Consider the following 13,477-nt stretch of genomic DNA (forward strand, 5'->3'; position numbering starts at 1 on the left):
TTTCTTCAGGATTGAAAGCGGGTACCAGATAAAACTAAAGTGGGAGGGCTAACGTATTCGCATACACTACTCATTCAAACATTGCCACAAAATGAGTTCTTTGATGGGCCATACAAAAACCCTCAATTTTCTGTGTATGTTCTTCCCGCAACCTTTGCACATTAACCATTTTTTTCAAAAAGTGAACCCAAACATTTTACTGACTGAGCTTCCTTGACCCAAATACTATCATCCAACCTTAAAATCTCACCTATGTTACGCAACTGGCTATTTTATCTATATATTTTTACATGTAATTGCTCATCAGAACAAATGAAGCCCTCTCACGGCTTCCAGCAGGTCACCCACACTCCCAGTAAGAAAGGACCCATCATCAAATGCCTATGATTTTAAGAAAATATTTAATTTAATACGAGTCCCATGATTTTGCTGTTCAGCATAGTTGAAAAGTAGGTCAATGGAGAGTTCAAGTAGGTATAGGGCGCTAGAATCACCTTGTTGCACAGATTTTTCAAGCTGCAATTTGTCACTTATGTAGACATTCATATTTACCACCGCCATCGGTTTCTTATGTAAATTTTTCCCTACAGCTTTATAAACAGTTGACCTCCCATTGTTATTAAAAGATGTTTACGGAACAATGTGAATCTCGGACGGTGTCTTGAAAAGAATGCTTCACTGGCTAGAATCCACTGGAAGACCTTTCCTCAAAGACTCTTTAAGGTCATCATTGAGAAGCAACATTGTTCCCTACGTACCATCATAAGCTATTATGGATAAAAAAGCAAAGGTAATGAACTATTGTGAATTATTGAACAACTAACAAAATGGAAAATTGTGTTATGATTATCAAAATCAATAACAGGCAGAAAAAGACAAAGACTTAGGACTAAACATCTACATATGTATTGACCTAGTAACGGTTAGGCCAATATATACTAATTTGTTAATGTCACCAGTAAACCACGTTAGTTGAAAACAAAAGAAATTCCTTCCATAAAGTCAAAATTATGTGCCATACTTACGAAAGAAAAGACAGATGAAACGGATAGCTATGATTTTACTTGCGTTCCAAAGGTTAGTTTTTTGTGGTTTGACTTGCGTGCCAAAGGTTAGTTTTTTGTGGTTTGACTATGTGGTATCCCCAAGAAATTTTCGCAAGAATTCAGGTTCAGAGATGGCGTTCAAGCGAATTCTCTGGTCAAATCCCTCGTTCTCATGAGCTGGAACAGCAAGGATCTATTTGAGCATTGACCTCAGCTTCAACAAATCACACACGACAAATGTAGTGATTTCTTGATTGAAGTGCTTACCTTCAAAAATTCAGTGTTTTTTCTGACTGGTTTAAAGTCATATAACTATAGTCACAATTTAGGGCATCGCAGCAGGAAATGAATGTAAGCTTTGATTCTCAGTTGAATTTAAGAACAGAAAAAGCCAGTTTCTACGAATTGTGGCTAGAATATCAACTTTAATCAACCATACATGACACAGAGACTGCAGAGAAAAACTAGTTTGTTGTGGAGGAGACGATTTCACCTTCAGCCTGATCATAAGCCTTACCAGCTACCGTTATGAAACGTGGCAATGAACAAATGAAATTATTGTAATCAAGATGACTTCATCCACACTGACTTCTGTTCTATTGAATGCATCCAGGTTCTCTCGGTCTCAATTAAATGGCCTCGAGTTTCCATAGCCATTGCACACCCTGAACAAACCGCGCAGGTAAAAGAACGCTTCAAGCTGTTCTAGAAATCTTGGAGATGATTCCCCAAAATATGTCTAATTCCTTTGTACTTTACAGGGTTTGTTATTTGGTATTACTGTACTCTTCCTTTTGAGTGCAGTTTTGGAAAAAAAACAATTATGTTTTTTATCTCTTATCATTACAACAAAAGTTTCCATTAGTTGAACAAACAATCACAAAATTTGACCATAATAATTGATGAAACTGCTGATCTTTTGGTACATTAGCATCTCTTAGCTTCCATGAATATTTGTGTTCAACAGGCATGCACTCACTCAAGCACGCACTCAAGAGGCAGAGAAGGGTTAAGGCGGCTTAGGGGGGTTGGAACCTCTATGAAGGGGTTCTTATTTTATGGTATGAGCCCAAAATATGAAGAAGAAACTTAGCAGTCCCATTCACTTGTTGGGAAACGAAGATTCATACAAATTCCTTGAATTGTAGAAGTTATAAAGGGAGAAAAAAAAACAGACTAAAAACCTTCCAACTAGAAATAAGCCTGGTGACATAACTGAATAAACCCTATTTTGATTAAGAGCCTGAAACGGAATTTGATATAGGTATTCAGATACATCATGAGTACTATTTAACTAATACATGACTCTGGAAAATATATGTGGAACAATCCCTTCTAACTGAAAGGATCTTTCGAAGATTCATAAGGATTCCACAAATATCAAAGATAATACTTTTTGGCTTTTTTTAAGGGAGAAAATAAAAACAGAATACAAACCAGACTTTCAACTAGAAATAAACATGGTTGTGTAAATGAGCTAACCTTATACAAACTACAAATATTACCTTGTAAAGACTGGAAGTTGTGAGCCCATAACTTGTACTCTCAGTAAAAGTAAGCAAATTACATAAGCAACTGAAAGGAGAAGCCTCGGACCTGCATTGCGTATCCACTGCGAAGACTGGCTGAATTTCGGTGCATTAGGTAAAAAGTAACTCAGCCGTACCTAAGTAAAGACAAAAAATCAATTGAATGTACTACTCAGTCATTGGTAATTCATAAAAAATAAGAAAAAGAAACGTGAGGACATTTTCCACTAAGATGTTGAAATTTTTTGTCACATTCGTTTCAGCTGGAAAAGGAGTTAAAATAAAGGATCCCATTACAAGACTGACTGGCGCTCACTCGATTGTAATGGAGAATTTTTGTGTCAGTGCCTTCCTCCGATAAGACTGGGTTTGTTTGAGCATTCTAGACTCGAACTTCCAACATTTTTAAGTTCTACAAAAGAAGAGAGTGTTCACTAAATCTATTCCCTTATTTTTGGTGTTCTAAACATGTGTCGCTCTTTCTAGTTAATCATATTTTACCACAAAAAAAGGAAAAATAAAGTTTTTCTGATGGAAGTGAAGAGTGAAAGTCCAAATTTAAAAATCCTATATATTCAGGGGCATTTAATCCTACATTATATAATCTTCTTTACTAAGGAGGAGGGCTGGCAACCTTCCAGGCCCTATACTCTTTATGCTGATGTTTGACGAGTTTTTGACAGAAAACCCTTAAAAAAGAAAACAAATAGCCGTTGGTAATTACTAATTGTGCATTTTATAATCCTCCTTTATCAGTGAAAAATGCATTCAAATTAGAAAAGGAACAAACTGTTCTAAAACAAAAAATAGTTTACTAGTGCTTTTCTAAAAGCATTCCAAACCCTAAAATAGACAGCTGATGGTAATAGTAACTATTTCTTTTTACGATTAACTTTTCAGTGTTTGAATCAAAAACTCTATTTCGAAGAGTTCGGGAGCGACCCGGCTCAATAGTAGTTGAAACTCTAAAAAACGGCATTTTGATACAAATAGATACATCAAAAGGATTGGGTTTTATGCTGATTTTAAATATAGAAGTTTCATCAAATTTAGTCTTACCCAGCAAAAACTATGAGCCAGTGAAAATTTGCCTAACTTTTTAAAGTAGGAGGCATCACCTATAAGTCATTAAATCTTACTGAAAATCAGATCTTCAGATTCAGCCTATCAGAGAACCCTACTTCAAAGGTTTCAAGCTCCTATTTAGAAAAATGCGGTGTTTTGTATTTTTTTTGCTAGAAGAAAGATCGCGGGTGCGTGTTTATTTGTTTTTTTTCCAGGGGTGATTGTGTCGAACCAGGGGTCCTAGACTGTCGCGAGAGGGCTCATTCCAACGGAAATTAAAAGTTATAGTGCCCTTTGTCAGTGACCAAAATAATTGGAGGGCAACCCCCTCCCACACTCATCTTTTTCCCAAAGTCACCGGATCAAAATTTGAGATAGCCACTTTGTTCAGCATAGTCGAAAAATCTAATAACTATGTCTTTGAGGACGACTTAATCCCCAACAGTCCCCGGGGGAAGGGCTGAGAGTTATGAACTTTGCCCATTGTTTACATATAGTAATGGTCATTGGCAAATATACAGACGATTTCAGGGGGGATTTATTCTGGGGGGGGGTCACAGGGAGGAGGTTACGGAGGAAGATGTTTCCATAGAGGAATTTATAATGGGGGAAGAGAATTTCCATGAAAGGGGCGCTGGATTTTTCAGTATTATTTAAAAAAACAATGAAAAAAAATAAGTGTTTTCAACTAAAAGTAAGGAGCAGCATTAAAATTAAAACGAACAGAAATTTTTACGTATATGAGGGGGTTCGTCTCCTCCTCAATACCTCGCTCTTTACATTAAAGTATTTTTAGTAATTTCAAAGGAGCCATTTATTATTTATTCTAATTAAACAGCCTTTGTGATTCAGGGGTCATTCTTAAAGAGTTGGAACACAATTTGAACTTTAGTGTAAAGAGTGAGGTACTGACGATGGGGTGAAACCCCCTCATATACCTTACAAAAATATAAGAATATAGAAATTCGTTACGTGAGTTAATTGGTAAGTTACGTAAATTTGTTACTAATAAAAACCTTCGTATTAAGTTAAAAGTTCTAGTGGCCTTTTTAAGTAACCAAAAAATTGGAGGGCAACTAGGCCCCCTCCCCCACTCCTTCTTCTCAAAATCGCCCTTTCAAACCTTTGAGACAGCCATTTAGCCAAAAAATTAAATTAATATGCAAATTTCATTTAAATTGTTCATGTACTGTGAGCCAAAATCAAAACCTGAATTAATTCAAAAATTTTCAGAAATTAAATGCAAATAACAAGTTTCTTTTAACAAAACGTAAGGAGCGACATGAAAACTTAAAACGAATAGAAATTATTCCGTATATGAAAGGGGCTATCCCCTCCCCAACGCCCCACTCTTTACGCTGAAGTTTTTTATTGTTTAAAAAAGTTGAGTAGTGAGAAAGAGTCAAACTTTAGTGTAAAGAGAGGGGCGTTGAGGAACAAACAGCACCTTTCATATACGGAATAATTTCTGTTCGTTTTAAGTTTTAATATCGATCCTTACTTTCAGCTAAAAAAGGTATGACTTGTGTTTGTGTAAATGTACCTGAAAAGTCAATATAAAAGAGTCAAAATTTAACGTAAAGAACAGTGAGTTTAGAAGGGCAGTCACCAACTCAAATATAGCCTACACGACAACTTTTTTTCGTTTCAAATTCAAACTTTCGCTCTTTGCTTCCTTCAAAAACTGTTTTGTTTTTTGTTATTTTTTCTTAATTCCAACTTATGCACTTCATTTCGACTTTTTTTTAACTTGAGGAAATACGTTTGCGTAACCAAACAAGAGCTAAGAGCTCATATGGCACTTGTGACGAGGTCGGAAGAGCCGAGAGCTCATATGGTACGAGGTCGGAAGAGCCAAGAGCCAAGAGCTCATTTGGCACTTGTGAGAAGGTCAGAACCTAAAGTTAGACTTTAGTTAGACTAAAGTTAGAATTAACCCTCGCCCCCACTCCCCCAAAGAGAGCGGATCCGCCCTTCCAACTCCCCCGAATGTCACAGGATCTGGTCGGAATTTGAAATTAGAACTTTATAGCACAAGATCCTTCTAAATATCAAATTTCATTAAGATCTGGTCACCCTTTCGTAAGTTACAAATACCTCAATTTTCAAAATTACCTTCCCCCTCCCAATTCCACCAAAGAGAGCAGATCCGGTCCAGTTATGTCAGTCACGTATCTTAGACAGGTTTCTATTCTTCCCACCCAGTTTCATCCTGATCTCACCGCTTTAAGTATTTTCTAAGATTTCCGGTCCCCCCCCAACTGCCCCCCCCCAATTACGTTTGATCCGGTTGAGATTTAAAATAAGATATCGGAGTTACGAGGTCCTTCTAAATATGAAGTTTCATGAAGATCCGATCACTCCTTCGTAAGTTAAAAATACGTTATTTTTCTTATTTTTCAGAATTACCCCCCCCCCCCCGCAATTGAGCGGATCCATTCCAATTATGTAAATTACGTATGCAAGACTTTTGCTTATTTTTCCAACCAAGTTTCATCCCAATCCCTCCAATCTAAGCGTTTCCCATCATTTTAGGTCTCCCCACCCCAAACTTCCTCCAATGTCACCAGATCCGGTCAGGATTTAAAATAAGAGCCAAATTTCATGGAGATCCAATCACCCGTTCGTAAGTTAAAAATACCTCATTTTTTCTAATTTTTCAGAATTAACCCCCCCCCCAACTACCCAAAAGAGAGCGGATCCGTTCCGTTTATGTCAATCATCTATCTAGGACTTGTGTTTATTTTTCCCACCATGTTTCATCCCGATCCCTCCACTCTAAGTGTTTTCCAAGTTTTAGGTTTCCCCCTCCCAACTCCCCGCCCCCATCACCAGATCCGGTCGGGATTTAAAATAAGAGCTCTAAGACACGATATCTTTCTAAACATCAAATTTCATTGAGATCCGATCACCCGTTCGTAAGTTGAAAATACCTCATTTTTCTAATTTTTAAGACTTACTCCCCCCCCCCCCAACTACCCCAAAGAGAGCAAATAAGTTCCGATTATGTCAATCATGTATCTGGGACTTGCGCTTATTTTTCCCTTCAAGTTTCATCCCGATCCCTCTACTCTAAGTGTTTTCCAAGATTTTAGGTTTCCCCCCTCCAACTCCCCCCAATGTCATCAGACCCAGTCGGGATATAAAATAAGAGCTCTGAGACACAATATCATTCCAAACATCAAATTTCATTAAGATCCAATCACCTGCTCATAAGTTAAAAATACTTCATTTTTTCTATTTTTCCGAATTAACCGGCCCCTACTCCCCCCCCCAGATGGTCAAATCGGGAAAACGACTATTTCTAATTTAATCTGGTCCGGTCCCTGATACGCTTGCCAAATTTCATCGTCCTAGCTTACCTGGAAGTGCCTAAAGTAGCAAAACCGGGACTTTAGGTTTTCCCCCTCCAACTCCCCCCAATGTCATCAGATCCGGTCGGGATTTAAAATAAGAGCTCTAAGACACAATATCATTCCAAACATCAAATTTCATTAAGATCCAAATACCCGCTGATAAGTTAAGAATACTGTATTTTTTCTATTGTTTGCGAATTAACCGGGCCCCCACTCCCCCCCAGATGGTCAAATCGGGAAAACGACTATTTCTAATTTAATCTGGTCCGGTCCCTGATACGCTTGCCAAATTTCATCGTCCTAGCTTACCTGGAAGTGCCTAAAGTAGCAAAACCGGGACCGACAGACAGACCGACAGACCGACAGAATTGGCGACTGCTATATGTCACTTGGTTAATACCAAGTGCCATAAAAACGTTAATATTGAGTAATAAGAATTGAAGAATATTTTTACTAGAAATTACCGTTGACTGCCTAATGGTACCTTACAAACTGGGAGATACTATAATGGCATCTATTTAATTTATTAGTTTTCAAAGGGACAGGAAGTAGCAAGCTACTATTCCAGCTTTATATCTAAACAAGCATCGACTCGGGTACTGAAAGCCCAATTTTAGTGAGAGCCTCATGTTGGTTGTATTACAAACAATTTTCAATAGCCATGAATAAAAAACAACATCAAACAACATATTATTTTATTATATTTGCTTTATTTAACAAGAGCTAAGAGCTCATATGGCACTTGTGACGAGGTCGGAAGAGCCGAGAGCTCATATGGTACGAGGTCGGAAGAGCCAAGAGCTCATTTGGACGAGGTCGGAAGAGCCAAGAGCTCATTTGGCACTTGTGAGAAGGTCAGAACCTAAAGTTAAACTTTATAGCACAAGATCCTTCTAAATATCAAATTTCATTAAGATCTGGTCACCCTTTCGTAAGTTACAAATACCTCAATTTTCAAAATTACCTCCCCCCTCCCAATTCCACCAAAGAGAGCAGATCCGGTCCAGTTATGTCAGTCACGTATCTTAGACAGGTTTCTATTCTTCCCATCCAGTTTCATCCTGATCTCACCGCTTTAAGTATTTTCTAAGATTTCCGGTCCCCCCAACTGTCCCCCCCCCAATTACGTTTGATCCGGTTGAGATTTAAAATAAGATATCAGAGTTACGAGGTCCTTCTAAATATGAAGTTTCATGAAGATCCGATCACTCCTTCGTAAGTTAAAAATACGTTATTTTTCTTATTTTTCAGAATTACCCCCCCCCCCCGCAATTGAGCGGATCCGTTCCAATTATGTAAATTACGTATGCAAGACTTTTGCTTATTTTTCCAACCAAGTTTCATCCCAATCCTTCCAATCTAAGGGTTTCCCATCATTTTAGGTCTCCCCACCCCAAACTTCCCCCAATGTCACCAGATCCGGTCAGGATTTAAAATAAGAGCTTTGAGCCACGATATCCTTCTAAAAATCAAATTTCATGGAGATCCAATCACCCATTCGTAAGTTAAAAATACCTCATTTTTTCTAATTTTTCAGAATTAACCCCCCCCCCAACTACCCAAAAGAGAGCGGATCCGTTCCGTTTATGTCAATCATCTATCTAGGACTTGTGTTTATTTTTCCCACCATGTTTCATCCCGATCCCTCCACTCTAAGTGTTTTCCAAGTTTTAGGTTTCCCCCTCCCAACTCCCCGCCCCCATCACCAGATCCGGTCGGGATTTAAAATAAGAGCTCTAAGACACGATATCCTTCTAAACATCAAATTTCATTGAGATCCGATCACCCGTTCGTAAGTTGAAAATACCTCATTTTTCTAATTTTTAAGACTTACTCCCCCCCTCCCAACTACCCCAAAGAGAGCAAATAAGTTCCGATTATGTCAATCATGTATCTGGGACTTGCGCTTATTTTTCCCATCAAGTTTCATCCCGATCCCTCTACTCTAAGTGTTTTCCAAGATTTTAGGTTTCCCCCCTCCAACTCCCCCCAATGTCATCAGACCCAGTCGGGATTTAAAATAAGAGCTCTGAGACACAATATCATTCCAAACATCAAATTTCATTAAGATCCAATCACCCGCTCATAAGTTAAAAATACTTCATTTTTTCTATTTTTCCGAATTAACCGGCCCCTTCTCCCCCCCCCAGATGGTCAAATCGGGAAAACGACTATTTCTAATTTAATCTGGTCCGGTCCCTGATACGCTTGCCAAATTTCATCGTCCTAGCTTACCTGGAAGTGCCTAAAGTAGCAAAACCGGGACTTTAGGTTTTCCCCCTCCAACTCCCCCCAATGTCATCAGATCCGGTCGGGATTAAAAATAAGAGCTCTAAGACACAATATCATTCCAAACATCAAATTTCATTAAGATCCAAATACCCGCTGATAAGTTAAAAATACTTCATTTTTTCTATTTTTTGCGAATTAACCGGGCCCCCACTCCCCCCCAGATGGTCAAATCGGGAAAACGACTATTTCTAATTTAATCTGGTCCGGTCCCTGATACGCTTGCCAAATTTCATCGTCCTAGCTTACCTGGAAGTGCCTAAAGTAGCAAAACCGGGACCGACAGACAGACCGACAGACAGACCGACAGACAGACCGACAGACAGACCGACAGACCGACAGAATTGGCGACTGCTATATGTCACTTGGTTAATACCAAGTGCCATAAAAACGAGGAAGAAACTGCGATTATTTCATGGGGACATAAAAAAAAATGATCTACATCATTGTACTTAACACAGATAGAACTAAAGATCTACTCGGTTTCATATTTCGGGAAGTAATCAGCTGGGAAGTCATACGAGTGGAAGCAATCAGATCTTCTAAGTAATCGAATCAACAGATGAAAATCTCTTTGAAGGAAGAAAAAATTCAACATACCTATTCCTTATTACTTCTTCAGTATACTTGGCTGAAATATATACAAGTATATATTTTGAAAATAAAAAGTACTTTGAAAAGGAAGAGTATTTGCAAAATAAAACAAATACTAGAATAAATAATGGTCTTTTCTTGCTAAGACAGAAAATTGAAAAGTATTTTATTTCCAAAAATCTAAGAACCTTTTTTGTGTTTACTTTACTGTTACCTAAGTTTCACTATAACAAAGTCAACATACATTTTCATCTTTAGCAAAGCCAAGCGGCTATCACACTTTTATTTTAGGATAAACAGCACTTCAAAAGGGAACAAGTATCATTTTAAAATGATAAATTCCAGAGATGTATTAGTTTGGGGGGATAGAAGATTGACAAACACTCTCCTCTTAAAATAGTCTTAGAATCACTTTGTAACTGTTGCGATCTTAATGACGAAAGCAGAAAAGTTTTACATAGTATGCAAATCAAATAAACAAAATTATTCTTCAGGAACTCAACAGAAAACATCAAATTCATATTTTTATAAAGGAAGAGATGGAGAGGGAGAAAAAAAGAGTGATTAGTAGAGAAAGAGAAAGAGAAAGAGAGAGAGAGAGAGAGAGAGAGAGAGAGAGAGAGAGAAAGAAAGAGAGAAAAAAGAAGAAAGAGAGAAAGAGAGAGAGAGAGAGAGAGAGAAAGTACGGAGGAGAGGGGCTTCAAATAAAAAAAAAATATTAGTTGAGGAGACAAATATTAGATAAAATAAATATTTCTTTTCCAAACATAGAAAATAAAATGAAGATTTGCTTTAAAACTGAGTACGTTAACTACGAATATTTGAAACTAAATGGCAACATGTATCACTTGCCAACATTGTGTGATGAAAGTATTCTGATTGTAGTTTTGAAAGAAGAAAAAAATACAGTTACATCAAGAATATAAGGAAAGGTTTAAATATATTCCGAAATTGTATTTATGCCACAAAAAAAAAAAATATTTAACGAACACACCAGAAAACTTTCCAAGATAAAGACTTTAATTTCTTCTTTTTTTATATAAAAATGCTATCAGGCAAAAAAAATCGAGATTAGATACAATAAATAATATATGTATTATAAACAGTATCAAGGAATGAAAATAGTAAAGCTAAATTCAATTCTAAATACAATAAAATTGCAGACAATTAAGCAAAAATATTTTTTCCAATAAATTTTATGCCAAAAAATGTACATGATGAAATTATACTGGTATTTTTTATTTTTTTTATTCAGCAAAGAATGGTAGAATCAAACCCAAACTGTTGTCCTAGATAGGAAAAGGGTTCAAGTTTGCCCCTCAGTGGTGTTCGATCTCGTGAAAATGAAGCATTGTGGTTGTGTCCGCACAAAAAAGCAGCAACAAATTCAATCTGAGAGTATTTCGGCGGGACCTCATTGCGTAGTGGGAATTGTGATGTCATTGCTAGCCTTAGTTCAGAGTAATATATTTCGTCTTAACGTCACTTATAACTTATTATACAGTGGAGACCTACCTAAAGAAAAAGAAAAAATAATTTTTGCTACATGACACATCATTTTATACCTTAAAATTTTCAATACTCAAGGTATAAAAGGGAAAATGATCTGTTGGTTGTTCAGAGCTATGGGAAGATTCAATACACATATGTAAATGCAAGATTAGCAATAAATACGAGCTGTCTTCAGTCTGCGACTCGATTAGTTTGAGTATTTTTTAAGGAAAAAAAATTGTCTTTTCCATACAAAGAAATAATTAATACGGGAAAAATAAAGTTAACTATTCCTATGTAAATTACTTCGTTGATTTCCGCACCCAAGTGATTTACATTTTTGTCCCCTTTAAATGTCCGTCAATTAGTACCGCTCTTCTAAGAAGAAATTAGTATTTCCAGAAATGAGTAATAAGCGAAGATTATCGATGGGATGCCTAATGTTGGCTCTATATCTCTAAAGGTGATTCTCTTTCTATAAAGGTGTCTTTATTTCTCTAAAGATGGCTCTATTTCTCTAATGTTGGCTCTATTTCTCTAAAGATGGCTCTATTTCTCTAAAGGTGGCTCTATTCCTCTAAAGGTGGCTCTATTCCTCTAAAGGTGGCTTTATTTCTTTAAAGGTAGTTCTGTTTCTCTAAAGGTGACTCTATTTCTCTAAAGGTGGCTCCATTTCTCTAAAGGTGGCTCTATTTATCTAAAGATGGCTCTATTTCTCTAAAGATGGTTTTATTTCTCTTAAGGTGGCTCCGTTTCTCTAAAGGTGGCTCTATTTCTCTAAAGGCGGCTCTATTTCTCTAAAGGTAAAAGAGTAAAAATCGTCCGTTGAAAACGAGCCGGCAGATAATTCTTTTAAGAAGTTTTTGCCTGATTCAAGCGACACTAGTCATTTTCTTCGTATATCTAGTAAGCAAGAACAGACGAAAATCATGCACGAAATGCGGTATGGAGTTGCTGGAGCGCATGTGTTCCCTTTAAAATTAGTGAAGCATATTTCAAACGTCTGCGTTTCTTTAATGAGGGGTTATCTTAAAGAGAATGAATTTACTGACCAGCTTATACTTCATAGAGTAGTGCCGTTACAAAATGCTAGTAACACAAAAGCCTTGAACAATTACAAAGATAGAGCGGTTCTTCCAATTATGTCTTAAATATTTTAAAAAATTGTACCTATAAATTCTGAGATTCTTGAGAGGTTTTCTTTTAAGCAATTCAGTCTGTATGTAGAAAAGGATATTCTATACAGCCTGCAGTCAAGAATTTGCATCTACGATTAATGATGCTTGGAATGGGAAGCTGAAAGTGACAACTATATTCCTAGACATTGTGTTAGATACAGATGACTGCGATTCTTCTGAAAAGCTCGATAACGGTGGCATTAGACACCAGGCTTTGCACATTTCCTCATTATATTAAGCAACCGATCTCTGCATGTAAAATTGAAAGACAAAATCAAAGACTTTTAGGTAGGTTTGTGGTGATATTCTCCAGTAATTTTCACACTAACCCTCTTCTCTTCTCAATATATATGAATAGTATTCACCAGACAATCTCAGGTCTGACGTAAGTGGCTGGAAATTGGAAAAAAACAAATAAACTGAGGAAATATATTGCATTGTTTGCTGATGACACAAACTTTTAGCTACAGAATTTACTGAAGCTCAGCTTCCGGGAAGGCTAAGTAATGATTTGGAAAAACCAAAGAAATTGCCAAGGCTAAGTGATCTAAAGGCGAATCTTTTTTCAATCTGGTTTTGCTGCTTGGGGCCAGCCACCTACTAATTGCCACTGGTTGGAGAAGCTCATGATGGAAGAATAAACTATAGGATGGATTTTTTTTTAATATTTCAATGCATTAATGGGTGAAATGTGAAGTTTTTCAGAGCGTGAAAAGGTTGTATAGAACAGAGCTATGATTAGGAAATTAAAACATCAGTTTCATGAGAAAATTTCTACTAATTTACATTTTTCTTTGTTTTTTTTTTTATTTAGAAAATTGCAATTTTTTTCGGTCTGGAGCATTCTCAGTCTATTTAAAACCTCTGCAGATTCTTTGAAATTCAGCTTTTAGTAGAACTAAGAGGCGTACTTCAGTGAATCCACTGAA

At 36.9% G+C, this 13,477-nt stretch overlaps 2 protein-coding genes across 5 annotated transcripts in view; one reads left to right on the forward strand and one right to left on the reverse strand.

Annotated features, from left to right (window-relative positions):
* The window catches only part of LOC136036204 (protein O-mannosyl-transferase Tmtc3-like), a 261,671-nt gene that overhangs the window by 107,019 nt on the left and 141,175 nt on the right, over window positions 1-13,477 (reverse strand). For all 4 annotated transcript variants that reach the window (XM_065718290.1, XM_065718292.1, XM_065718291.1 and 1 more), the window contains one exon: window positions 2,552-2,712. In XM_065718290.1, coding sequence (XP_065574362.1) covers window positions 2,552-2,712 — 161 coding nt within the window. The remainder of the gene's footprint in view (window positions 1-2,551; window positions 2,713-13,477) is intronic.
* The window catches only part of LOC136036202 (nuclear pore complex protein Nup205-like), a 378,694-nt gene that overhangs the window by 88,491 nt on the left and 276,726 nt on the right, over window positions 1-13,477 (forward strand). The window lies entirely within an intron of this gene.

The sequence above is a fragment of the Artemia franciscana genome, chromosome 15, assembly GCF_032884065.1.
Source record: "Artemia franciscana chromosome 15, ASM3288406v1, whole genome shotgun sequence".
Lineage (NCBI taxonomy): Eukaryota > Metazoa > Arthropoda > Branchiopoda > Anostraca > Artemiidae > Artemia > Artemia franciscana.